This window comes from Chaetura pelagica, unplaced genomic scaffold (genome assembly GCF_000747805.2).
Source record: "Chaetura pelagica isolate M959 unplaced genomic scaffold, ChaPel_1.0 scaffold3, whole genome shotgun sequence".
Taxonomy (NCBI): domain Eukaryota; kingdom Metazoa; phylum Chordata; class Aves; order Apodiformes; family Apodidae; genus Chaetura; species Chaetura pelagica.
Window position 1 is genome coordinate 4504596 of NW_009952974.1, and position 27748 is coordinate 4532343.

The following is a 27748-nucleotide window of genomic DNA, read 5'->3' on the forward strand; positions in this document are numbered from 1 at the left end:
CTTTAGACTCAATCAAGCCAGCCAGGAGAGACATCTGTTCAGACCAGGAGCCAGTCCTCCTCCCTCCTGCAGGGAGTTAAAACTTCTGTTCGTTTATACAAGACCAAAACTTTGTCTCAATTTGCAACTGTTCCTAGAGGATATTTTGCATTTTGGAATAACTTTGGAAAGTTCTTTATAAGTATGAGTGTATATCCTCTTTACTGCCAGAAGCAGATTGATCCATCGTCTCATGTTTTTCCCAGCCTGACTCCCCTCAATGTGGCTGGTCCCACAGTTTGAGCCTTGTGGTCCCACTTTAAAATGAATACATTTTAAAAAGAGCTGAATTGACCTGGTAATCCACCTTTAATTGCCTGTGTTTCCACCCAGCCCCAAGTAACTTTGATATTTGGATCTGTATTAGGAAAGGAAATTCAAATGGAATTAGGTAACCAGCACCCTTGGGGCCAGAACCTCTACTTAATTTCAGAAAAGCCTGATGAATATTTTCTATTTTATGGGAACTTCTTCACCTGTGAGCAAGAGTAAGTGTATATTTACAGCAGAGGCATTTGTTTGAATTGTTAGTAGAGAATAACATAAAGAAAGTGTCTTTTGCTTGATCTAACTTTTGATGAGTTGCCATGTTGTGTTTTAGCTTGTTTTCCTACAGGTTTTCTGAGACTTAAAACATTTTTGATCTTTTTTCTGTTGCTGCAAGTGCACTATGGACATACATGGACTAAATAAACACTAGGCAAACAGACAGGTTGTCTGGAATGACTGTGTTAGAATTGTGCTGTATCTTTCCGTTTTAACAGGAAGCCAATGATTTGTTGTCATGCAAACTGCCACTAATGACTTTTGGCTGCCAGTGTTAGCATTTATTTGACATATTCCCATTTTGTTCAGGGCTGTTTATTGGCCAGTATACTCTCAACCGATAATTAGTGAAGCAGAACTTTTCAGAGACAGGTTTTCCTTTGTGTTATTCTCTGTAAATGTCAGTGGGAGAGCTCTTCAAGAGATTGTGTGTTATGCTGTGGTTTAGTGGAGAGTTAAGAACAGAGACTGAAGTGTGAATTCAGATTAGATGAAGGCTTGGATCTTAAGAAGAAGGAAAAAGGGCTGCTATTATGGTAATGTTGAATTGGTATTCTATTACTCTTACAGGATGTTTGTTTCTTAAAGCTAGGAGGAAAATGCACTGGAAATCAAAGACTAACTTCTTTAGAAGCTATTTCCTAATTCTTGTCTGTGTTAAAATGAAATTATTTTTACAATACACTTGCAATTTATTTTAAACAAATTAAAGCATTTAATGTAGCTGAGGGAAATTAATAAGAACTAAGCTATGAATTTAATTTCCTTTCTAGAAACTGACAGTCAAGGTGTCAATAGAGAGGGAGCAGCAATTCTGAAGGAGCTTTTGCTGAACACATAATTCAGAATTTTAAAAAAAGTAAAAGCAGATGATGTGAATACTTTTCTATTCATTATACTTTCTAAACTAGCAGGTGTTCCAGATATGATGCTAAAAAACATGCTATAATTCTGACATCACAGATAAGAAGTTGTTTTTGGTTTATTTTAGAGTGATTTTTTTCCAGGGTTGAATTTCTTTGTACTGTTACTCTTATGAGAAATAATCAGTTGCCTTCTGATTTGAAATGGAATCAGCTTTGGAAGGACAGAATTTTGCATAAAATTTGAATTTTGGGCTGTCTGCATGTTGGTAAATGTACACACTTTCATACCTGCAGAAGTTATTGATGGTAGTTTCCACGGTAACAAATCATTAACAGATCTTTTATTTTTTGAGCTTATAATAGTTGTTAATTATAAACTTCTTTAAATCTTTGTGCAGTTTAAAAGAGAAAAAAAAAAAGGGGGGGGGGAGAATCCCTACCTGTATTGTTTCTGTTTTTAAAGAGGAGCAAATGAAACTACAATGAAACCTCAATAGAATAGAATAACTCTCAAGGGAGCTTAGATGACTTAAATCACTAACTTTATTCACAATGCAGTTGCTAGCCTGGAAGTCTTGATTGGTTTTCCTATGGGCCTTACAGTTACTTTTTAAAAGAAAATCGAAAATGGATCCTTCTAGTATCATTAAAATGTGGTTTGCAAGCAAAGATACTTTGTGCTCTTATTGGTTACTATGAGGGTGTTCCTTGTCTTTATGCATGTGTCCCAGTAGTTAAGTAGTTTAATAAACCGTTATTTAGAGTTTTCATTCTGTTTTTCTTAATTTTTAATATTTTTCTTAACAGTGGGAAATAAGCAATCTACAGATTTCTTTTTTACAAGCAAATGTGTTTGAGTACACTGTATTAGTTAAAAGTATTTAAGCTACCTGAAGTGTTCTGGTTATATGTATATATATTAAAAACAAAACAAAGAAAAAAAAAATTCTTTCTGCTTAAAACACCACTTTATAAAGCAAAGAGAGTACTGCAGGCTGCTGCTGCCAAAGGACATTCCAATTGTAGCTGAAGAATTGAAAGCTTGTTTCCCATCACAATGATTGGGTTTTAGAGGCTGGCTGAAGGGGAAAATATGTTTCTAATAGGATTTTCAAAGGTGTATAATCGGTTTAGATGCTGAGTTCCCATGAAATCCCTTCAAAAGCTTTTTGAATTGATATTTGACGATTCCTGCCAGCCTAGTCAATTTGCATGCAGAAACACGGTTGATAAATGCCCATCATAAACAAGCAGCCAGCCCTCAGAAGCTAAGATGATGTTTATTTGGATGCAAAGGTGCGTGCAGGCATGGCTGACGTGCGGAAACAGCTCAACAGATGCTTGTGAAGCTGGAAAAAGTGGAGTGAGAACTGAAGTGTTCAAAGTAATGAGTAACACTCTGGGTATGTTTATAAGTCAAACAGCAAACGTGGCAAGGGATGCTCTGGAGAACTGAGTTGGATGGAAGGCACCTGTTCTACTCTAAACAGTTGAGTGAGAAAGCAGTCTTGTATGAAAGAGAGGAGGACAAGTACAGAGGAGCTGTAGTTTTACCCTCAAGTTCCCTTTCCCCAGACAGAGGGAGAGGATTGTAAATGGGTGAAATGTGCTTAACTAAATTCCATGTATGTCCTGTGGATGTAGGCTTCTTAGAGTACATGAGTCCAAGCCACAATTGGAAGGGTCCTGCAAAAATATTGTTCCTCTTCCTCATTTTGGCATCTTCTTTCTCCCAGAGTCAGATATTGCAGACTTCGATGGCAGAAGTTCGCTCCTCTACAGGTTCAATCAGAAGCTAATGAGCACATTCAAAGATGTGGTTTCCTTGAAGTTCAAGAGCATGCAGGGGGACGGAGTCTTATTCCATGGAGAAGGGCAGCGTGGAGACTACATTACCTTGGAACTGCAGAAAGGGAAGCTCTCCTTGCATATCAACCTGGGTAAGGGTAATTGGGATAATTGATTCACGTATTACTGTAACAAGGATTGTTTCGGTTTACTTTTATAAATCTATTGTTTATATTAGGCACTATCTAGAAACTCCAGCTGAGATCAATGAAACATTCTGTGTGCCTCAGCTCACAGCTTAAATACTGGTCACAGAAGGTAGGAGGGGAAGCGAAAGAGAATAGGCTTGACTGATGTCATACAGGACATGGTATCTGAACCAAGAAGATACCTTGTCTCTTCTAACAAGCACTGACCAAGGCTGAGCTGCTCAATGACTACGTTTGAAGTCTTAACTTTCCTGGATGACACTTTAAAACAATTATTAAAAAAAAACAAAACCAAACAACAAACAAACAGTAAAAGTGTTCTGTTTCTTCTTCTTCCTCCATTTTTATTTTATTATTTTTAAGAACAGCATTCCCAGGAAGCTTGATTGGGAGTGCAGAAGATTTAGTTTTGGTTTGTGTCCTTTTTTTTTTTTTTTTCTTTTTTTTTCCATTCTGTGATCAGAAATGAGCTGAGAATACAGAGTTAAAATGGTGAAAACATTGTGCACACTTGTATTGCTTTGCTTCTCAAGATGGTTTCAGCTGAAAACTGTGAATATCTGAAATGCCATCACTGTGTGATTATGTTGGACAGATGAAAGGCTGGCTTAATTTCTTTCTGTAAAAAGCTGCTTGCTCTCTCCTGGTGAATATACTAAATCACCTTGATAATGGCAGCAGCTACTGTAATAGAAATGAACAATCATAACCCCTTTCCCAGACTTACTAAAGAATCTTCATTAGCTCCATCTGTGGGTGACCCATGGCACTGGCCTCAGAAGTCCTGGCTGACTTATGTTTCTCCTACTGAGGGGTCTGAATTAGACAGAAGTTTCCATGCCTGCATTGCAAATGTCAAGCTTCATCTGAAAGCCCCAGTGGCCCATCCAGGTGGAAAGCAGAATTAAAACCCCTCCCTCTGTTAAGCATATCTGGGGTATCTATTTCAGTCCCCTGTTTATGACTCAGGGAATTAAAAGAAATCATAAACTAGTGGGAGCAAACTGGACACACTAAAACAGAATTTGTAGATTATTCTTTCTGCATTTATCCCCTTATACTTAATTGTGCTTGGTTTAAATATCAGTAGCAATTTTCCACAGCTCTTGGATTTAATTTTTACATAAGCTGATTAATTGTGTAGTCCCCAACTAAAATTTTCTTTATTTCTTTCCTTCTTTCTAATTAGTTCATAAGAGTAAAAATAATAATACAGCATCTTTCTGATTGGTTATTTGGATGTTACTTATACAAAGCAGCTACTTCCTAAGCCTCTGAATGTAGGGTTCTTTGATATCATAGACTTGTCCTCCTCTTTCAAATGTTTCATACTAGGATAAGAATCTCATATAGTTAAATATGTTACTTCTTCCAGAGGAGACGCTGTTGTGAATATATAGTTTGAGATAAGAGGGTTTCTCTTCCAGCAGTAGCTCCATGTATACAGATTTTAGCCATTTGGAATCCTCTGTGTGCATTCATATGTCATGGGCAAGGGTTTTGGTGTTTGCTGTTGAATCTGCTTGCATGTTTCCTGACAGTTTTCTGCTGGGATAGAAAGAAGGACACACACTCCCTTTTGGTGAGAGGCTCTAAAGTGTTTGTGTGTGTAGGCAGCTGGAAAACAGAAAAGTGCTTGAAAACATCAGGGTTAGGGACTAAATATTTTTACGCCTCTTAATCTAAACTTTTGGACATTTATGCCAGGTTTAAGAATCTTTTTGAGTTGAAGGAAATTCTTGCACTCCACCTGCTTCATTGACTTGTGGCCTTTTCCCCCTCGAAATAGGTGCAATTTTCTTTTCATAAGACGAAAAGCGCATAGTTGAAACAGAAGTGTCCAGAGTGGTCTGTTAATGCAAATAGATAAGAGGTTTTGGTGCAGCCCAAAGGGAGCTCTTAAAACACCAGGACCCCAAATACACAGCAGAATGAAGGGCACAGGCAGAGTAGCAATTTCCTCTGTGCAGCAGTGTGGTGTGCAGCACTGGGAAAAAAATTTCCTGGTTTATTGCAAGGATTTCAGGAAGAAAAAAAGTGTATGTGCACATGCATGTGTATATGAATATAAGGCAAACCCAAAGAATCTAAGGCAAGCTTTGTCAAGGGTCTGTTTCTCATGGACAGAGCTCCAGTGTACATCTAGGAGCATTCTTTCATGTTTCCCCTTGAGCTTTTATGCTTCAGTTAAGGGCCTGGAGGTAACTGGTGTCTTCTGGCTGTCTCTTCCCCTCCAGGGGATTCCAACCTGCACTTCAGTAACAGCCACACTTCTGTCACCCTGGGCAGCCTCCTGGATGACCAGCACTGGCACTCAGTTCTCATAGAGCGCTTCAACAAGCAAGTGAACTTCACAGTGGACAAGCACACCCAGCATTTCCGAACACAGGGGGATTCAGATCACTTGGATATTGATTATGAGGTGTGTGAAGATCTTTGTTATAACCTGAGAGACAAGGTTGAATTAGTATAAAATGAATGTGATGGAAATTAACTACCCTATGAGCTGCTTCTTTCCAGCAAAGATCTTTATTTAATGTTTCCTTCCCAGAGAACATCTTGCACAGTTAACAAACTTAGATTATGTCAGTGCAAATATGATAGTCTCAGAAAATTGCCAGTCTCTGGGCAAATGTGTATTGAATTATGCTTACACCTCAAAGTACAGCACTTTGTAACGACGCTTGTTTGTAGGGAGAGCTACTGTGTCATCATTTCCAATGTTATTTTAATGGGATCTTTGCATACCATCCCTGCATCTGATTGACATGACCATGGGGATACCAGCTCTGAGTTGTGCCTCTGTCCAGCCACCACTTGCTCAGATTACAGCTCTCCAGAGCGAGATGAGCAGATAAAAGACCATCATCTTCCCACTAGGAACGGAATACCCTGAGCACAACTGTCAAGACAACTAGCTCTCGCTCAGCTCCTTTCACAGCTGGGGTTGTGGTGCAGAGAATCCTGGTCTAGGGAGTCAGTGCAGCTCAGCCAAGGAACGACCGAGCAGAGGATACATCCTGCCTTCCTGCCCATAAGACCTGAAGCTGGTGTGCTCCCCTGTGATGAGGCCGTGGTGTGGCAGAGTCCAGTTTATACTACTTTGGCAGTTCAGTGCTTATGGCTGATAGCTGTTAAAAAATACCTTAAAAACCTTTTATATAATCATGTATATATGCAAGGCAGTTCCCCATCTTTTCCCCCACCAATGCACACCTGTGTGCAAATTACCTATGTTCAGTTTTATCCCCACATGCCTGTCTACTGAGTCTTGCTCTAGCCCACAAGGCACAGCGTCATGCTTGCACAGTCAGAGCCACCACTCTGGATGTGTTCAGCTGGCATGGTTTATTGCTTAAGAGACCACAAGTTTCCCCTCTGCACTTCAGATTCATTTCTCTGGAAAGGATCAGTTCACAGCGAACCCAAGGGACAAAAGCAGACAGCTCGACAGTGGCAGATGCCTGCTCTTTGCTTCTCTCATGTTCCAGCTGAAATTCCCTTCTTTGCATTTCACAAAGCAGGGTGGAGAGAGTGGTTTCCACCCCCTTGCACTGCTGTACCAAATCACAAGCACGTTATTGTAGGGATGGCACATTTCAGAAGTGAGATTCTGGAACAGCTTCAGGCTGAACTAGCAAGGGCCAGAGCTGTAACTACTTTTAAGCTGGAGTTGAGAAAAGCCAAATAATTGACTCATCAGCTTCCCTAACTTCAAAGTAATAAAATTCCTTGCTTCCTGCTACAAGGTTGATGCCAATTAGGAGTTGTGGCAGAGGAATAAGGCTGACTGGGTTCCAGCAGCTGTCAGAGCGTCAGCAGTGCCATGCAGCAGTGCTTGCCCTTGCTGCAGTGGATGCAGTAGGATTGCAGCACAGCTCCCAATATCCTGGAAGCACTCTGAAGTCTAGTGACTGCAGGCTTCTCATCTACATTATATTATTCTCAATGTTTCTGGTTGCGATTGGGCAAATGACAAAAAAGGAGCATTACCACCAGCAAGACATTTTAGCAAAGGCTAGTGAGCCTAACTGGGAATGAGCTTTGTCATCTGACAAATAAGGTTGTGAGAAGTTGGTTTTGTTTTTGTTTTTGTTTTTGTTTTTAATTTATTTTATTCCTTTTAAAAAAAAAATAATCAAATTATTTATTTTTCCTTAGGATTCTAAAGTAATTGTGCTCCAAGGATTTTGGAAGCTTTATTTTCTTAGGCTCCTAGAGCTTTTAGCCCTCCAGATCAAGTGATGAGTTGTAACCTGTACAATACTAACATCTTTCAGTATTTAGGCAATGGCCCAGCAGAAGCTGTATTTAAATGTGTAACCTGCAGAACTTCTCCATTGCACTGCTCAGTCCCAAATACCCTGTGCATGCATTGTAAAGACCAAACCACACCAAAATTTCAGGGAAAGTATTGCAGGGTGCAAATGGGATAGTTTGTGTGTCATACCACCCTCCACTTGCTGAAACCAGAACTTTTCAGATAAATTCTTGGTGAAAAGGGATGACTCCAGCTTGGAGGCAAACCCAGGGCTCTGTGGGCAGGAAGAGTTAATTTCCCCATTGCTCAGCAGTTTCTGGCCACTGTGGTCTGCTGCTAGGTCACATCTTCCAGGCCAGTGGGTGCTGTGACCTGGAGACCATTTGAGCATTTGAGTTGGATGTCCTGGGTAGGGGGCTGGTGATGCTAGGTTGGTTAAGTGATGTGTCAGGGTGCTTCCAGAGTATGGAGCTGTTTGCAGTAGCAGCATTTCTGCAGCAGGTGTAATGCTGTGTGGCCTGTGATTCCCCTGGTGGGCAGCCAGGCCCTGCTTCGTGCTCTGAGATGATGTTGTTAATGTGACTTGGTTCTTGGATAATATCCCAGCTGGCTGTGTGGGGTGGGGCTCTGTCCTCTTGTTTTTGGGGCAATAACTAAAATTTGTTCTTATTCTTTCCAAAAAGCTCAGTTTTGGAGGGATTCCTGTCCCGGGGAAACCTGGAACCTTTCAGAGGAAAAATTTCCATGGGTGCATTGAGAACCTTTATTACAACGGAGTCAATATAATTGACCTGGCAAAAAGGCGCAAACCTCAGATCTATACTGTGGTAAGAGACATTAATGTATGTTTTCTTTCTTTACTTCCATGCTGTTGGCTTCACTGAATAGCTGGAGTTCAGATTTGGATATCTTTGGGCATAATTAGCTTGTTAAAATAATATTGCTGAGGCTAGTGCCAGCCAGCACCAACTGCTGTGCTGAGACTTACTGAAAGACACGTGCAAATTAATGCAGTTCTCTGACTTCCCAGGTGTATTAGAATTTATTTGGAGAAGCTTTTTTACTTCTTTTTCCAAGATGAAAATGTTTCTTTGTGATTGCATAATAGAAGTCATAGAAATGTTTTTTTCCTAGTTAACTCAGACAAAACCTTGTTTTCTGAACCATTCTTCGTCACTTTTGTGGAGTATAGTAGCAGCAAAATTCCACAGGGAAATGGAAAATGGAAAGGTAATAGGTAAGAAGTCCTGCATTGTGTTTCTGGCAGTCAAGACTGTCTCTCAGATGCTCCCTTAGCCTGGGACTGAGGGATTTTGCTTTAATAACATCAAGTTTGATTGCTCTGACTGAGGACTCTAAGGCACAAATCCTATGAACTTTGTTAAATTGCTCTTCCCTCAGCTTACTTTCTAAGGGGAGGAAAGATCCTTGATCTGCTTCTTAGGTCATTAAACAGTTGGTTGTCTTGCCACCTAGGTAATAGGAAGGCCTTCCTAAAGGGGACAAGAACAAACTTTATAATGTGTTTTTTCTCTGAAGGTTATTGTCTGGGTATAACATGGCCCCAAGCAATGAAACTCTGTTATCACAATTCTTGATTCAGCCAATGCTAGATCGAAAGTCTATGAATTCTTCTCCTTTTGTCAGTTTAAGGTAGAGGGGATGTACCCCCATCCTTTGATCTCCCTCACATAAGAGATTATTCTAATGCAATAGTTTTCAAAAGCTTTCTTCTGTACTGCATTTTGCAAGATGTCTGAGTTGCTATGGACTGTGTCTGTGACATTTGTGTACACAAAGTGCATGGAAAGGTTGCCTCAATCTTCAATGAACATTCTTTTGTAGGAAACAGTCCCCTTAAGTCTGTTGTTTTCCAGTATCCTTTCTATCACAGCTGTTTATCTCCTCTAGCAACTCTCAGGTACTTCCAGCTTTCACAGGCTCATCTCCTTCTCCCATCTTCTTAGTCTTCCCCACTCCTTAACAATTTACTTGCTCAAATTAAAATAACTTGTTCTTGCTAAATGTAGTCTTTTGCCTGCCAGACTTCCTCTTCACTAAATGCTTTTTACTCAGAGTTCATTGAGGTTTTCAGGCAACAATCTGTATCCTCAGGGAGTTGCAAGCTTCTCTGCTTCATGACTTTAGTTTTTAAGGTTGCTTGGAGTGGAAATGCAATTAAAGAAACAGCACAGAAGAGTAATTAAATACAGCAGGGAATTGGAGTCACACTTCTTCCAATAACTTGTTGTGTACTTGTGTCCCCTCCCTCCAAGCTGGAGATCACCAGACATGGTTCTGTAGTTAGTCCCCAAAATACCTTTGTCTCCTACCAAAAGATATTGGAGGACAAACTGGTCAGTTTGAGGTAAGAAAGCCATTAATGCTTAGAGACATCAGTTTTTGCCTCCAAAACAGAGACAGACTTCAACACTCAGTCTCTGCCTAATTCTCTGTTGCTCTGTGAATGTTGACAGTGAGCTAAACTCTTGTTTTTTCATATCCATCAACTTTGTGGGTTTTTTTCTGTTGACATCTTTCATGTGAGCTGGAGAATGATACGGCAGCTTTGGAGGTATAGATTTCCTCTTATAAAGTAGTTCCTCATCCATATAAATAATGGCCCCAAATCAGCTGCATCTAAAATCAGAGGAAGAAACTACAGGTTGTCAATACCAAAGTACTATACTATGTATTGTACTCTTGGGTGGTGGCTATGATTATCATTCCACCTATTCTTTTCTGTAACTCGTTTGCAGTTGTCAGACTTGCAATAAATCCCCCTGAGAGAGCATCTCAAGATAACGAGGCAGCCTGTCTCTTTGAACTGGAACTTGCTTTCAGAATTCCATTTTTATATGGCCTGATATTTAACCTCTCTATGTGGTTCCCCTATCTATTTGGACAGGCTATCTATCTTCTCTCTGGGGTTTCTTCTGTCCCTGATGGCATGTTTTGGAGTTTTTTTGCTGTGGGTTTTTTTCTCCTCTAGGTCACTGAGTATGGTGAGATGGTAGATGATCTTTTATTTGCTCTCTGAAGCGGCTACTGGTTTTAATTGTGAGAAGTTATGAGAAGTCAAATTTCTGTAATTACCACTGTCATGGTCTTGGGGCTGGACCCTTAGGAAACCTCTGTAAATAATAATCTAAAGATCTGACTTATTTACTAGTTATCTTCTCAGCACAAAAGAAGTGCAGGCTGCTCATTATGAGAAGTTGTACAGTAGTTACTAATGCTTCCTGGGCAAGTAGTTAGGAGCAGGAAAAAATTCTAGTAGGAGCCACATTTACAAGAAGCAGAATAGGAACTGTCCTTTGCTGAAGGATATTTAACCTGGGATGGTGAAATTATCTGGGATGGTGAAATGTTGCCTTCGGAAGGTGTGGTGACCTGGTTCAGGAACGGCATGGTGACCAACCCCAGGCCGCTTGGGTCATCAGCACGCAGACACCAATGTGGTGGACGGCAAAATGGCCTTTATTGGCATGTGATACAGAGTTATATAGCTAGGGTTTACGTCACTTCTGTCTGCTTTCATCCTAAACTAAACGCTATTGGCTGTCCGGGGGGGGAGGGCCCTGTCTTTCCGTACAGCATGAGATCTTCTGGCCACCAGACTCTGGCTACAGTGAAATCCTATTTGAAAGATTTTGTGCTTGTTAAGAGTGCATGTAGATGCAGGAGAGGAGGTGGGACAAGTTCTAGGAAGAGAAATCCATTAAAAATTACTAAATACATCTGGCTGAGGGAGTAGTTAAGAGAAAAATAGCTATAGCATCCTGAAAATAGCTATAGTGTCTTGGCCACCAGTGTTTACCTACTGCTAGATTAAGGTTGCACCTTTAGGAACTACTCTAATGTGGCCTGTGGCCAGGGTCTTAAGTCTTTCCATGTGTCACGGATGTGTGATTCCAAAACAAGAAGCTGTCTGAAGAAGAGAAATGAAGAGATAACGAAAAGATGCAGTGTTTGATCTTCTCAATGTTTCAGTCTCAAGAAAAGATGCTGTGTTTCATCTTCTCAATGCTTCACCCTAGGTACTCACTGAAATTGAGTAAAACCCTGTCCCTCTTTCCTTGCCATTACCTTCAGCTAACAGGAACTGGACTTAGATTTTTAGTTAGCAGAACAAACCCTGCACTGACTTGAGAGGAGGGCAGGATATTGTACGGCAGAAGTTGTCAGCCCTGAGACAGCTTGAATTCTCCTATTGGCCTGCCATGTTGAATCTGGGAGTGACAACTCAGCACAGCAAGAGATGTGGTGACATGTAAATGCATCACTGCAGTGCCTCAGGGAAATAACCAATTGCCAGCATCAAAGAGCAAGAAAAGACACCTAGTGACAGGAGAATGTAAACTAATAATTCATTCCCTTTATAGAGAATCCAAACATGCTGGTTTATTAAGCTGATTTGAGATACCTTCATCTTGATAAGAATTTACTTGTCTATGAACATCTTGTTCTACCAAAATGCTATTGTAGGTGCTGATATATCTGTGAGTATCTGGCTGGGGATTCGTGAAGGCCTCTCCTAGGGTTTGCAGAACCAGGAGTTAGATGTATCTTTTCTTATTTTTTCGAAAATTTTCATTATTTTTCGCACTGTAATCAGACTATAGGAATCATAAATAAAAAAATGTTGGAACTATTTAGTGACTAAGTTGAATTTATTAAAAAGACTTTTCATGCAATTATTTATTGAAAGTGTGAGTCAGATATGTACATTAAAAAAATAACTGAATTTGCTGCTCTTTAGAGAAGGCAGATTTTGGACATATTTGATTCCTGTAAAAATAGCTTTCTGTGCTTTCTTCTGTTTTTCTGTCTGCTCTCTGGGTCTTCATATGTGTCTCCATTACACCCTATCTGCAGTGTGGAATATTAGGAAAGTCTATATATATAGCATTCATTTTAAGGTCCCATTTTTTTGTTGCTGAATGGTATAATCAGATTGTTTTGAAAGAAATTAAGTGTGCCACCTCAATCAAGGCCTTTAAATAAAGCCTATTTAAATGACATTTTTCCCATTGACTTCAGTGGGCTTTGTCTACAATTCTAAAGGCTTTCAGTGTGTAACTACACAGTCCAGCATGTAGTTGCAATAATTAACTTGCCTTTTCTTGATGTAACAGTTTCTTTGTGTTGGGATTTTGATAGCTGAGATGACCACAAGTGAAGCAAGTCTTTCAGGGAGATGATATTTTTTTTATAAGACTGGGTGACATAGGCAGAAAAAAAAAAGACAGATTTTTGAGCAAACAGGATTTTTTTGAGAGTTATCAGCCTTTGGCAAATTACAAGTTAGAAACAATTGTTCAGAGTTTAATGTATTACATTATCTGGGTAGTCAAATTGAGTGAATAGGGTGGTTAATACCTGCTGAGCAGAGGAGGATGTTTCAAGGCGGGAGGTGATAAGGCTGTTAGTCCCTGTGGGAGAGCAAGAGAGATGACTAATATGACTAATTATTGTCATAGGAGTTAGTGGGGAATAAGAAAAATGGGAGAAAATGTAATTTTCTGTTAAGTTAAGGCTTAAATATAGTTTTATAGGTCTTTTTCCAGTTGCTAAGGCCCTGGGAACTGCTTGGTACTTGGCTGCCTCGCATAACTAAAAGGGGCAAGCTGACCCCATCACAGTCAAGATCCTGGAGTCTGTGCAGTTCCTACAAACCATTTAGGCTGGTGCTGTGCTATGATGCAGAGATGACTGGAATTTAAAAGAGGAAATGATAATAAAGAAAAAAAAAAGTTTAAAGGGCTGGTAAGTTTTACTCTTTTTTTGTACTTTTCTATTTTAAGGTAGATGTGGCCCTGTTTTTTTTTAAAATAATGATAATTATTATTATAATAACAATAACAGTTTCAAAATCTCTTTGCTTCTGTGTTTTATTCCAGATAATAAAACATAAAAAGCTGTAGATCAGTTTAACCTGAACTAAAACAAAAACTGGGCCTGGATTATGCTAATTTACAAGTTTGATCTAAGACATCTGTCTTATTCACTTCTGGCAAGGTGAATTTGAAAGGCTGGCTTGTTCAAAGGAGGAAAGATATTAAGTGGTCTGTATTTTTTTGTGTGTTTCTTCCTGTCTTCTTTTTTCCTTTTTCTGTCACTCCGAGGGAAATTATGTAAGGGGTTTTTTTCCAAATTAGTTCTATTTGCTTCCATCTTTTGCCAGCTACTCTTAGCTATTGTAGCATATAATGAAAAAATAATGTCGTTATTATGAGCATAAAAATGGTAAAATCTTTTTTCACTTCTGTTGAGTGGCATAGTCAGTTTAGAAGTCTGAGATAAAGAACATCCAGAAATGTCTAGCCAAGCATCTCGTCCCTGATTCTGTCACCATAACAATGTTTTAGGTTTTTGGAAGCTTTCTGTTTTGTTAAATGCTACTTGTTCCACATAGAAACATTATCTTAGTGTGAAAAACTGAAGTCAATGTAATAAACAATTAGTCTTATTGACATACATGTTACCTAGAGTGAGTGAAGATAGGGCAGTTCTTTATCAAATATAAGTTAGTTTCAGTGAAACTTGGATCAGGAAAGCTTTCAGATTTCCGTAATAAAAATTTGTTCAGAGAAAACCACCTCATTATAGGAACTTCTATTAAATTATGAGCCCTACGTTTTGGATGAGCTAGTTGTTCACTGAGTTAACTAGTCCTAACTCAAGTGACACCATGTGTCTTGGTGCTTCCTCATCCTCTTTGAAGACAGTTTGCACCAGTCTGTCGGTAGGCTGGAGTTGGTATCTCACTTTGACTTGCTGTGCTTAGCAATGTCTTGATTTGAGAAGCACTTTTAATCTATGAGGGTCTCCTAACATTTTTTCTGCTTGAGACAGTCAATTTAAAAACAGAATTTGAAGGAACTTCCCCTATTAAAATCTAGTTGCTCAGAGCTGAGTAAAAATTTTTCATCTTATCTGTTACAAACTGCAGCAGAGGTCACCTTTTTCCTCTGTTACTCTCTATGCAAATTTGTCTGCAGCCTCAGTGTCTTCAAAGCTAGAAAGAGTCCTCTAGTTTCCAAGCTGGAGATATTCTTACCAGTTTACTCACATCCATATCTCAGACATGCCTGGGATTTTAGTCCCCTTACCTGTAATATGAAATCTTCCTTTATAATCCTCTGCAGAAAACAAGATATCCTTTTTATTGGATAGTATCTGTAGAGTGATTAATGAGGAAAGTAATTACCCATTTGATGCTCTAACCCACAGGTAGAATGAGAGCTCAGAAATACTAATTTATTGTTCTTCCTGTTCCAGCTGTGATCTTGAGTTTTTTTTCTTTTGGTTGGGTAAATGTGGTGGGTTTCAATTCAGCTATCAGTTTGAATAATTTCCAAAATATATATTACTTTTGCTTAGTATTGTGTGAGAGCAAAGTGCATGTATAAGAAACTGGTCACCAGTTGCCCCAACTGTGGTGTTGTAGTAGTCTAATATCTTGATTAAACACTACTTAATACTGCATGAAGAAAGGCCAGAAAAGACGGAAATAGTTAAATTTATACAGGTTTTATTGAAGTTCTGCAGAAGTCCTTGGAAAGACTCCAATCAGTTTTGGATGAGGTTTATGGCTCACACCTTCCCCCACTCCCTCCCTCTTCCCGAGCCCAAATTACTTTGCTACCAATTTCTCTACCTCCTCCCTCCAAATGGTGCAGGGGGATGGGAATGGGGATTGTGGTGAGTTTGTCACACGCCGCTCCTTCCCCCTCAGGGAAATGGACTCCTCACACTCTTCTCCTGCTCCAGCGTGGGGTCCCTCCCATGAGAGAGAATCCTTCATAACTCTGCTGACATGAGTCCCTTCCACCAGGTGCTGTCATTCAGGAACAGTCACCTCCCTTGGTGTGGGGTCTTCCATGGCAGCAGATACTCATCTGATCCACCATTGTCCATCACAGGTTGCTGCACCATGCTCCTCCATTGGCTGCAGGTGGCTCTCACAGAGCCACCAGTGTGGGTCCTCCCCCAGTATCACACAGCTGTCACGCAGACCCAACACAGCAGTGGAGTTCTTCCATTCACTTTTTAGTAGGAAAGGCTCTTATTCTTCCCTAAAATGCTTAAATATGATGTCACCTACTCATTCAACATCTTGAAGAAGACCCATCTTTACAACCATACTCTGCCACCAGAAATCTGGGTGCTTGTACACTTGTCTTAAAAGAAGTGCCATGGCAGCTGGTGAACAAATTGCAAATACCTCTATTGCATTTCTAGGTTCAGAAGGTTTGTCTTTGAAGAACAATAAGAACTCTTTTGGAAAGATTTCAATTATTAAATGAGTCATTAATCAGTCTGGAGACGATGGACTCAATGGAATTCTCAAATGCCACAAGATAGCTGGAGTTTCCAGCAGCTGGGTAGAGCTGAGCATCTCCTTTATTTTCTCTAGAGATTAGACTCTTCTTATCCCATTTCCTAGCCAATGAGCTTATATTTTGACGTTAAACTGGGTTCAATTATAAAATCAAGTGTCTGCCAGAAGTCTTGCATGTACCCTGGAGAGTTTCAGAGCTGCTGCCAATTAAAGCAAAGGCCCCTGATCAGATGCAGGTTTAGGGGGAGCTGGTTACTTTTTTGGCTTAGACCTGCTGAAATAATTTGCAAATAACATTCAGGACAAATACAACTGTGTTTGTAATGGGAACTTATCCCACTTCACTTGATGAACATTTTTCAAAGTAACCATTGTTTATTTCTTTTTCAAATTTTTGTCCTATTGTCACAAGGAAGGTAGGCAATGTAGGCCACTGTAAGGACAACACCACTTGTTCATGTGTATAATTTGGTTTTGCTCTGGAATGCTGCTTTAAGAAGGTTTTTCACTCCTAAGTGAGTCAGTTGAAGTGAAGCAAATGAGTTACTTGAGTGCAGACTCACATAACATTGGAACTTTGCTTCAAGCCCCAGTTTTATGTATAAGATCTGTAAATGTCTTACTATTTTGTGTTACTTCAATCACTAATGTCTAAATGTGTAAATGTCTAAAATACCAAATAAAATTGGTCATCAACATTTTAAATGTCTAGACCTCCAAAAACCGCTAGAGAATGTTAACCGTATTTGTTTATATATTTGACTGTCTTTGTTTAGTGTAATTTGTAATGAAGTAGGTTGAAAATGGAGGTGGAAACATAACAAGAACAACCAGAAAAAAGCCTGTGCTATCTCTTATGTAGGCAAAATGCTGCAGGTTGTAGAAACTTTTAAAAGGTTGAGAGCAAATTTCTACTTCTCACCTGATTATGTTCAGGTGAGTTTGAATAAACTTTGGATTATATCTCAAAACCCATAGATACTTTTTGCTATTGCTAAATCAGTTATGTAGCATTCTGCACTTAACAGGACAGGGAATATGTAAATAACTTGATCTATATCTATCAAGGGTTTTTCAACCAGTTATAACTCGGTCTCAATCTGGTGCTTTATTTATTTTCCATTTTAGAATGAAGACTAGAAAGACATTTGAAAGTGATAGATAGCAGTTCAGCTGTCTAATTTCAAAGAGGAATTCCCCAAGCACTGTGCAACTTCCTACACATCCATCAAGTGCTGCTTATTGTAATTATCCTGTTAAAGTGAGGTACCAGCTCTGATGAGAAGTGGTGCCATGGAAAAAGCCTTTTACTCTGATGTTTTTATCGAATTCTAGTTGGTATTTCACAAAGCAGCCTAGTTCAAAGCAAACTGGCTGCAACAATTTCCTGGTGTGGCTTTGGAAGATGTAGCTCCTTGAATGTGCCCTGGCTTTATGTATGGTTAAGGTTTTATTACATGGCTTGAATGAACTGGTTGGGTAATCTGCAGCTGCTGAACGGAGTGGTGGGGTCGATTTATCTACAAACAACAGCAATACATGCTGGTACAGATTCTGCAGGCTGCTTTGAGTGAATGTGCTACCACTGATTTTAGGGCTGGATGACTGGAGTGATCAACTGAGTTTAACATTGAAAGGGTGTTGGATTTCACCACTTGCTGTGTATATAATGTTTTCATAATTCCCCAAAATACCCTGTGGAAGACATGAGGCTTAGAACTGACCAGGAAATCTCACTATAAATACTCTCGCTATAAATACTGCATTCAAGTGACTTTTTCTTTGAGTATTATTTCAGAATAATTATTTTTAATTATTTCTGTTATTAAGTGGACTTTTATTATTTGAACTAGCACAGGGCTGTCTCAGTTTGAGTAAAAGAAAACATAACCAGTAGTGCTACTACAAGTTATATATTGAATATTTCAAATAAACCTCGGATAAATGCCTCATGTTTTAATCCATTCAAGTAGATGAGGCAATTTTTGCTATGTAGCATTGCTGTAAATGGGCAAAAAAAGTACTGTCATGAATGGCTGCATTTTTACTTATATTTAGAATAAATGTAGTATGTTTGGGTGGATCTCTGTGCATTGGAGGATGCTTTGTTTTTTTCACTTGCAGCTTATCTTGTTCACACCTCTGTAATGTCATCTCTGTGGAGCCAACACAGGACATTTGTATCACATCCCACAGCACGTAATAGTTCAAGTGGACTTGCTAATGCTTCAGTATCAGCTTCTGCAGTCAACATAGACCCAAATGAGTTTGATTTTATTGACATACAGCTAAACTTGAGCTTGAAATGGGAGGTTCTGGGAAAACACTTTGAAGGTGTGGCCATATAGAGATTGTCTGTCTAGGCTACCAAATGAGCCCTTCTGCACCCAGGCATGGTCTTCATTTGGAACATCTGGACAAATGTAGATCCTTTTAAGAACTGAGGCTTTGTTTTTTTGATCGTCTTCTGCTGGCCTCTTCATTTGAGGTTGAAGTAAAATTTGAAGTCATATTTGTTTTCCCAGAATGGACAGATACCTTTCCTAATGAGTTCCAAAGATCTGTGTTTGAGTAACAATCCATATTTCAGCCTTGAGGGCCATTAGAAATCCAGGGAGATTATTTAACTATGAATGTTTTCGGATGACTGGAAAAAAAAATAAATTGTCCTGTTGATTGTTTGCTTTTTATTTTTTGCAGGGCAACGTGACCTTTTCCTGCTCAGAGCCACAAATTGTTCCTATTACCTTTCTCAGTGCCAGTCGAAGCTACTTGCTACTACCTGGCACTCCTCAAATTGACGGTTTGTCAGTCAGCTTCCAGTTTCGAACATGGAATAAAGATGGCTTGCTTCTGTTCACCGAATTGTCTGAAAATTCAGGACCTCTCTTGGTTTACCTTCGTAGTGGGAGATTGACTCTACTTATTCAGAAAGAGACAAAGAACCCGGTAGAAATCAGTGAAGGTACTTTTGTTTAGTCTTATCTGTCCCTCTCTAAGATACAAAGGTCCAACCCCACAGGATGAAGGGAAGCACTCAGCCTTCCTTTTTCTTCAGACTTTCTCTTGCTTTCCAGAAGTAGAACCTCTCTGTGCAGTTTAAAGTAGGTCTAAGCATGGAAAATAGGCATCCTGAGATCTCTAGACTCAACATACTTGACAGCTCAACCTCTGTGTGTTTAATGTCATGCTAAATTTTCTTCAGTCAGGTCACAGGAAGACCTTGCTTCCCATCCTCAGATTGTGGTGAAGTCAGCTGTGAGCCGGCTTAACCACTGCACCATTCCCTGGCACAGGTCAAGGCAGCCCCAGAGCTGGTTTCTTCCTCTAACTGTAGCTTTACATTTTCCCTTTACACTATGCTCAGAAGAGAGACTATGGGCTTTCTTTCCTCATGCTCCCTCACCAGCCTTCTTAGCCAGTTTGCAAGTTGCTTTGTGCAGGATGAACAAAAGGTGAAATGGGGTTTCCTCTCTGACCTGAAATTCTGGGGATATTGCTTGTAAACCCCTACCGGAACAACTATGCATTGGCTTGCAGAGACAGCAGGGGAACAATTTCAGATTGTGAAACAGAGGCAGGACCAGAGTGGCCCAGCTGCCAGCTCAGTGTGACCTATATGAGCCATGTTGGCATCCCAAACAGAAATGTTTTTAGGCCAGGGCCACTGCTGCTATGCAGCAATGCTGGATAGGAGACTGGGAAATTTGTTTTCCCTGTAAGTTGAATACCCATTTTCCAAAGGGGAATGAGTAATAGAATGATGGAACTCAAAACTAAACAATAATAATAGTATTTTCTAAAAAAGCAGCCTTTAAAAAATATGTATCATTAAAGTATTCCCAGTACAGACTAAAAGAGGGCTGATGTGTCCATTAAAAGAAGCAGAGAGAAAATCTGTCAGAATTGTCAAAGCAGAGCTGTTCTGTGTGTTTCATTCCCCTGTATTATAGAAAATGAGGCAGCCCTGAATCTATCCCTATTCATGTGATTGCTACAGCCTTAACTTGCTGCAATTAAGTGCTGAAAACTGAGTTTCCAACCTTTATTGCACTCCTAATGAAATTGTTGACAAAGCTGAGACAATGTCAATATTTGCTTGGGTGTATTTGATTTTATGTAGCTCTGAAAACACAAACCAGAGCCCAGCATTCAGTGCTATCCAAAACATTGCTAAACTGCCTGCTTACACATGGCAATATGCAGAAATTGCAAGTGCTGTGTTCTGCAGATGTCAGGTACTCACAATAAACTCATGCTTCCTTAAGAACGGACATATTTTTGCCCCAAATGGGATTTTGTTTTGACATCTTTTCAAACTTTAACAACGTATTTCACCTCAAAATGGACTTGTTCTAGCTTAAAAATCATCATTTCTTTTGCTGGGAAGCCAGCTTTTTATTTTATTGAAATGTTGCATGTGTTAACAGCCATTGCTGTGGAAATTGTTTCATTTTCAAATTCATAATGAAATGGCTTTTCCTACACATAACACCCACAATTTTTTTTTTATTTTGTTTTGAATTGTTCTCACACCTCTTTGTGTCACTAAGTGCTCGTTTGTTTCTTCTGAAAGCAACATTAACAAAAAATATTCCATTAGGGAGGGGAGTAAATAGTAGTCTGCGCCTGCTCTCGGTGACTCCAGCTTGATGTGATTATATTTTGAGCTGTAATTAGGTTAGTTTTGGTCCGCATTACTGTGTGTGAGCTCAGAAGCTTGCCCACTGATTTCCACAGCTCTCAGATGATGTGGAGTGTCTCTAGCTGTGCAATGCTATTTCAAGAGCCATGAGATGCAACATTGACTTTCAGAATAAGAGAACAGAGAGGTTATTTCCCACTTTGCACAAGTGTCTAGAAGAAAAACTAGCTACCCAGTGTACCATAATCTCTTGTGTACCTTCATAGGTTCCTGGTCAGAGCAATAATCCCAGCTCTCACAAGACCCATGTCAAAATCCAATATAGAAAGGCTTCAGGTGAGTCCATCAGCACGACTGTGCTAACTCAGTGCTAAAGAGTTTTAAGAAACAAATCCTACTTGTACCTACTGGAGTTTGTCAGGTTTCATACTGAAATCTGAGACAGGGTATTAAAATCTCTCTGAACCTAATCTTCTGCAAACTCAGGCATGTTTTTAGTACCAGAAGCTCAACCAAGATCATCTCTGCATGCTCCAGTGAGCTATAAGCCCTGTCCTTAAAATAAGACACAAAACCCCACAAAATGTTAATAGTGTGCAACCAGAAAGGCAAAGGACCCTCCTAGCTTGCTGAGTTCCTGTAGCACAAGAAACAGTTTAGATTAAAGAGTGAGATGACCTACATAAATACTCTCAAAACTTTCACTTTCTTGGCCTTTTCTTCCAGAGGTAGGTAATGACTCCTTTTCAGCTGCCAGTTCTCCCTCTTTTTGGTGAGCTGCACACTTGTGGTCACAGGTTGGAAACAAAAGGAGGTATGTGGAACACAGTTGTCTTCTGACCTCGTTTTTTTCACTCTTTGTACCTGTTTTTTTGCCAGGCACCAATCTCCATGATGGGCTTTGGCATTCTGTTAACATCAATGCCAGAAGACATCGCATCACCCTGACGCTGGATAACAACGCTGCCACTGCTACCCATGCAACCACTGTCTCAAGGATCTACTCTGGGAACAGCTACTATTTTGGAGGTAAGCTTTTTCAGGCAGATGCAGGACAGGTTTTCATGATGCAGATCCTCAGGTGCTCAACACTGATCTCCTCCCATGTGCACTCTGCAGCCAAGAGCTAACGTAATAACTGATTTTACATCCCTTTTGGAGGTGCAGTGCATACAGCACTGTGGGAAGGCTGAAGGGTCTTGGTCAACAGTGGCAGAGGAGGAGCAGTTTACTGGTGGCTGTAGCCAATGGGTACCTATATCTAGCTGGCAAAACAGGCAAAACCTACAAAGCTGTATTATGTCAAGTGTTTTGTGTTGGGGTTTTTTTTCTATTAAAAGGCCTGAGGACTACTGGTATCATTAATATTCCTGTAGGTATCACTGTCCTGATCAGGCTCAGTGACTTTAGGCTTCAGACGTTAATTGACATATGGCTCAGATCTACAAAGGTATTTAGGTACTGTAAGCTCATGGAAATTAATGTAGATTTAGTTCAATTTTGAAAATGGAAAGAACAGTCTTGAAAAAAATACCACCTTCTGCTTTTTAGAGTGGAAGCATTAATTTAGATAAAGGGAGTGTCATCAACTGTCTTTTTGTCTAATATATTTCTGTGTAGTGCTTATTGCAGTGAGTCTCAGATCTTGGTGAACCTTCTAGATACAGCACTAAGTGAGGATGCACAGGAGGCTTTGGATCTCAGAGCTGGCCAAATACTGAGGAAGCTCAGATTTGAAGGGTTTTCTTGCTTGCTGTCTACGGGATTTTGGGTTTTTTTAACTCTGTGGATTGCTTCAGCAGCAGAATTTAACCCATAATGATTTTACAAGTTGCACAGCTTTTTTTATAGCGGTCAGTTGCTATCAACTGTGGAGTTTAAAGACAATGGAAAAAAAATTGATTATGCTTAGGATGTGTGAAAAACCACATACTCTGATGTTTCCAGTAGCTGCTGTCTTTTTTTTTTTTTTTTTTTTCCTTACTGAATGATTTATAACACAGAAGGTTGCACAGAACATGGAATGAAAACATTTAGAATAATGAGCCTCTGAGTTCTTGCATCAAGAAATGCCAGCAGAAATAGAATTATAGAATTCCAGGTTGGAAGGGACCTCAAGGGTCATCTGGTCCAACCTTTTTAGGTAATACTATGGTTTATATTGGATGCCTCAGCACCCTGATTAACATTCCAACGTTCTTCTTTGCCTCTTCCCTTTTTCCCACAGGATGTCCTGACAATTTCACTGATTCCCAGTGTTTAAATCCTGTAACTGCTTTCCAAGGCTGTATGAGGCTTTTTCTTGCTCTGTCTACGGGATTTTGGGTTTTTTTAACTCTGTGGATTGCTTCAGCAGCAGAATTTAACCCATAATGATTTTACAAGTTGCACAGCTTTTTTTATAGCGGTCAGTTGCTATCAACTGTGGAGTTTAAAGACAATGGAAAAAAAATTGATTATGCTTAGGATGTGTGAAAAACCACATACTCTGATGTTTCCAGTAGCTGCTGTCTTTTTTTTTTTTTTTTTTTTCCTTACTGAATGATTTATAACACAGAAGGTTGCACAGAACATGGAATGAAAACATTTAGAATAATGAGCCTCTGAGTTCTTGCATCAAGAAATGCCAGCAGAAATAGAATTATAGAATTCCAGGTTGGAAGGGACCTCAAGGGTCATCTGGTCCAACCTTTTTAGGTAATACTATGGTTTATATTGGATGCCTCAGCACCCTGATTAACATTCCAACGTTCTTCTTTGCCTCTTCCCTTTTTCCCACAGGATGTCCTGACAATTTCACTGATTCCCAGTGTTTAAATCCTGTAACTGCTTTCCAAGGCTGTATGAGGCTCATCTTTATTGATAACCAACCCAAGGACCTCATTTTAGTTCAGCAAGGCTCCCTGGGGAATTTTAGTGATTTACACATTGATCTGTGTGGCATCAAAGACAGGTAATTATTGTTTCCTCTTTCTTACATTTGTTCTTTTTTTCATCCTAGTGGTTTATAAATACTGGTTGCATTAAGTGAAAATTCTAATCTTTCATCATTACAGATATTAGGCATAATGGACCTGCTAATAAAAAATATTACAGCAAAGACAGGAGGACTGAAGGGGAAGTGGTTTCTTTACATGAGGCTCTTTTCACATTGACTTGTAGAGTATGCAAATTCAAACTACAGATTGGTGAAAGGATTATATTTTATGCATAAACAACTTGATGGTTTTGAAGTTTTAGGAGGGAATGAAAGCAAAGGAAAAAATATTTGATGAATCAGAACATGTCATCCCCTTAATATACTAGTGGTTTTACATAAGTAGATAATTTACAATTTTTCTTGTTAGCCATTACAGCACAGCATGTTTATAATGGAGATATGGTGCACCTCATGTGGCATACTGCCCATTCAGTAGGACAATATAATGATGAAATGTCTCTATCTACCAGAGACACATTTCAGTTTCCATACTAATCTTAATTTCTCCGAAGCTGAAGCCTGACAGGATGCCCCAATTTTCTCATCAAGATTAGAGAGCAAATAAGCAACCAATATTTTTTCAAGTATTTCATAGTTTCTCCTTCCTATGGATATTTAGTGTCTAAATATTTCTAAATTCTTTCTGCAATTGTGTACTTTAAAGTTGGTCTGTGGAATCATAGGCTCAGATTTTGTTTTGTTGTTTTGTTTAAAATCTAAGGTCTGAAAAATGGAAATGGGACTACTGGAAATTTAATGTGCTTCATACAGTTAAGCATAGAGTAGTAAGGACATTTTGGAAATGCATTAGGAGCTTAAAGCATCTAGTGTAATTTTTCAGATCTGTTGCTTAGAGAGGAGGAGCTAAAGGCTGGTCTTCATTATTGTCTACCGTAGGGAGTCATCAGCCTGCTGGAGCTGCAGTCTTTTGAAAAGTGGGCACAGCCTCTGTTATGTGAGACCTTTGTGCTCATCTTTCTGTGTTCACATTTGACTCTGCTGATCAAACCTATTCCCATGTTTAATGATAACTGAATTCAGAGGGATATAAGTTTCATATTTGGTGTGCCTGAAATGACAGAATTTGTAAGATGCAGCTGATTCAACAAAATAAACATAAAATGTAAACTTTCCCAAGAATCAAGATAAAGAAATTTTTTGCTGTTTTCCTGGAAAAATGGATTATTTAAGATTGATCGGATCATTTCAAGGCAACTTGTATATTTGTATATTGAAAGAGAAAAAGGCTCTTCTGTAACGATGCAGAGGTGCTGTGTGGTACATCTCCAGTGCCTTCATTGCCACCAGTTCCAGGCTACAATATAAATCTGTGGTACTACTGCAAGTGTATTCATCATCTTTGGTATCCTACGGATGACAAGTATCAATCTGTGATCCCACAAAAAAAATTATTTAGGGCAAGAATTCAAACACAATAAGAGTGGTGGAACTTTACACAATCATTACATATCACACATGTAAACAAAAGTTATACCTGAGCTAGTGAAGATTAAAGCAATCCCTTCCAATGTGATTCTCTTGACAGCCTTAGATTTATATGTCTGTACTATATAAGCTGTCTGTACTATATAAGTCTGTACTATATAAGGTAGATGTATAGTAGATATGATCTATGATAGTTATGATAATATAGTAGATGTGATCTACCTAGATATAATAGTAGATACAATCACAAAACCAAGATAGATTGGGAAAAAAAAAGGATTTTATTGGAAACAAGTGTTTCTTTCATGGCTGGATTTGGTGGTTCAGTGGAGGTGCACTGAGAGGGAAGAGCCTGTGGTGTGGGAAAGGGTTGGGCTGAAGCTCAGAAATTTTCCTTGTCACAGAAGGGCACCAACCTCACCTGTGCCCTGGAGATTGCAGCTTTCTCCTTCAGTGAAACACCCAGAACTCTTTTCTCATCTTGCAACTCCAATAACTGTGCTGAAGCTGGTTTCCAGGGAAGAATGAAGGAAATTTTTTTATTATTACTTTTTCTCCAAGTCATATTACACAAATAACACATCTGGGACACAATCTTGAAAGGTTAAATTTACAGAATTGATGTCAGGAAGTTACAAAAGGTGTTCAAAGATGCCCAGTGTGAAGTACTGCTGATGCAGTTCTGAAGTTGAGATTGGTTTTAGCAGAAAGGGAGAGATTAAAAGAGGGATTAAATTCAAAGAATAAAGGACAATACAGACAAGAGGCAAATAATTTGTGTTATTTTGCCAGCACAATTGATGGTAAGCTGGGGAAAGAATAAGAAAATATTTGGAGTGTGTTCCTTCTAGTTGTTTTTGAAAATGTTAGGTTCTGCAAACCTATAGTATGACATAATTGGTTACAACAAATGATAGATGGAAAATTTGGGAGAACGTGTGGTGGGATGACCCTGGCTCAATCCCAGGTGCCCACCAAAGCTGCTTTATCAGTCTCTCTGGTCAATTGGACAGAAGAGAGAAAATACAACAAAAGGTTTGTGGGTTGAGATAAAGACAGGGAGATATTAATCACTAATTACCATCATGGGCAAAACAGACTTGACTTGAGGAAAATTTAATTTATTACCAATCAAAGTCAGAATAGGATAATGAGAAGTAAAACCTAAATCTTAAAACACCTACCATCTATCTCTCCCTTCTTACCAGGCTTAAGTTTACTCCCAGTTTCTCTACCTCCTTACTGCCAGAAGTGTAGGGGGACAGGGAATGGAGGTTCTGGTCTGTTCATGATATGTTGTTTCTACTGCCCCTTCCTCCTTATGGGGAGGACTCCTCACAGTCTTTCTTTGCCCCAGGCATGGGATCATCCCTCCCACAGGAGACAGTCCTGCATGAACTTCTGCATTAATGAGTACTTCCCACAAGCTGCAGTTCTGCATAACTGCTCCAGCATGCATTGCTTTCACGGGATGCAGTCCTTGAGGAACAGACTGCTCCAGTGTAGGTCCTTCATGGGGTCGCAAGTCCTGCCAGCAAACCTGCTCCAGAATGGTCTCCTCTGTCCATGGATCCACAGGTCCTGCCAGGAGTCTGTTCCATTGTGGGCTTCCCATGGGGTCACAGGAGGTCCCACGCCTCCTTAAGTAAGGCATCCTCCTCCTGCTTGGGGGTCCTCCATGGACTGCAAATGACTATCTGCTCCGCTATGGATCTCCATAAGCTGCTGGAGGACAGCCTGCCTTGCCATGGTCTTGACCACAGGCTTCAGGGGAATTTCTGCTCTGCTGCCTGAAGCACCTCCTCCCCCTCGTTCTTCACTGACCTTGGTGTCTGAAAAGTTGTTTCTCTCACATATTTTCACTCCTCTCTCCAACTTCAGTTTCTCTTGTGCATTTTCCCCTCCCTCCCAACTAGGTTATCACAGAGGCACTATCACCTTTGCTAATGGGCTCAGTCTTGGCGGGCAGTGAGGTCCATCTTGGAACCAGCTGGCCTTAGCTCTCTCAGACATGGGGGAAGCTTCCACCAGATTCTCCAGAAGCCACCCCTATAGCTTTCCACTACCAGAACCTTGCCACACAAACCCAATGCAGAACAGATTTGAATTCCAATCTAAAGAGTCTATTGCTGTCTAGTCTGCATGGTGTAGCCTTATGTTTTCAAATGTTCACATTGGTACATTGCACAAGATGGCTGACCGTGCTAGTCACAGTAATTCAACTTGTCACAGTAGTTCAACTAGGACAGCTAGTTGAACTAGCAGTTGAATCGCAGCAGCTCTGGAGAATAAGGAAGTTGGGGTCTGACTCTGGGGGTGCAGTATCCAGCTAATCACTCTTTCTAAATAAGGACTATTAAAAATCTGTAAAAGTATCTTCTTCCAGAAATGTGATCTTCCTTTTCTTAATTGTAAAATTTCTCGCTGTTTCCACTGGAAAGCACGTGTGTTTGTAATTTTAATGCATGTGGGAATTGTGTAGCTTAATTAACATGTAAATGGGACATTTGTCTTTGTTATCTAAGCAAAAAAACCCTTTTGAGGAATATGCCTCTGTTTAGAGAGCAGTTTTGTTTTTTTTTTACATGCTTGTAGGATGAGCTTGTTCAGACCTGGGCCCT

The 27748-nt window shown here is 39.7% G+C and overlaps 1 protein-coding gene across 1 annotated transcript in view; it reads left to right on the top strand.

Annotated features, from left to right (window-relative positions):
• Positions 1-27748, top strand: part of CNTNAP5 (contactin associated protein-like 5) — a 193692-nt gene that overhangs the window by 54896 nt on the left and 111048 nt on the right. The window contains exons 5-10 of the mRNA XM_009996233.1: positions 3188-3391; positions 5686-5870; positions 8393-8533; positions 18757-19021; positions 21581-21730; positions 23483-23654. Coding sequence (XP_009994535.1) covers positions 3188-3391; positions 5686-5870; positions 8393-8533; positions 18757-19021; positions 21581-21730; positions 23483-23654 — 1117 coding nt within the window. The remainder of the gene's footprint in view (positions 1-3187; positions 3392-5685; positions 5871-8392; positions 8534-18756; positions 19022-21580; positions 21731-23482; positions 23655-27748) is intronic.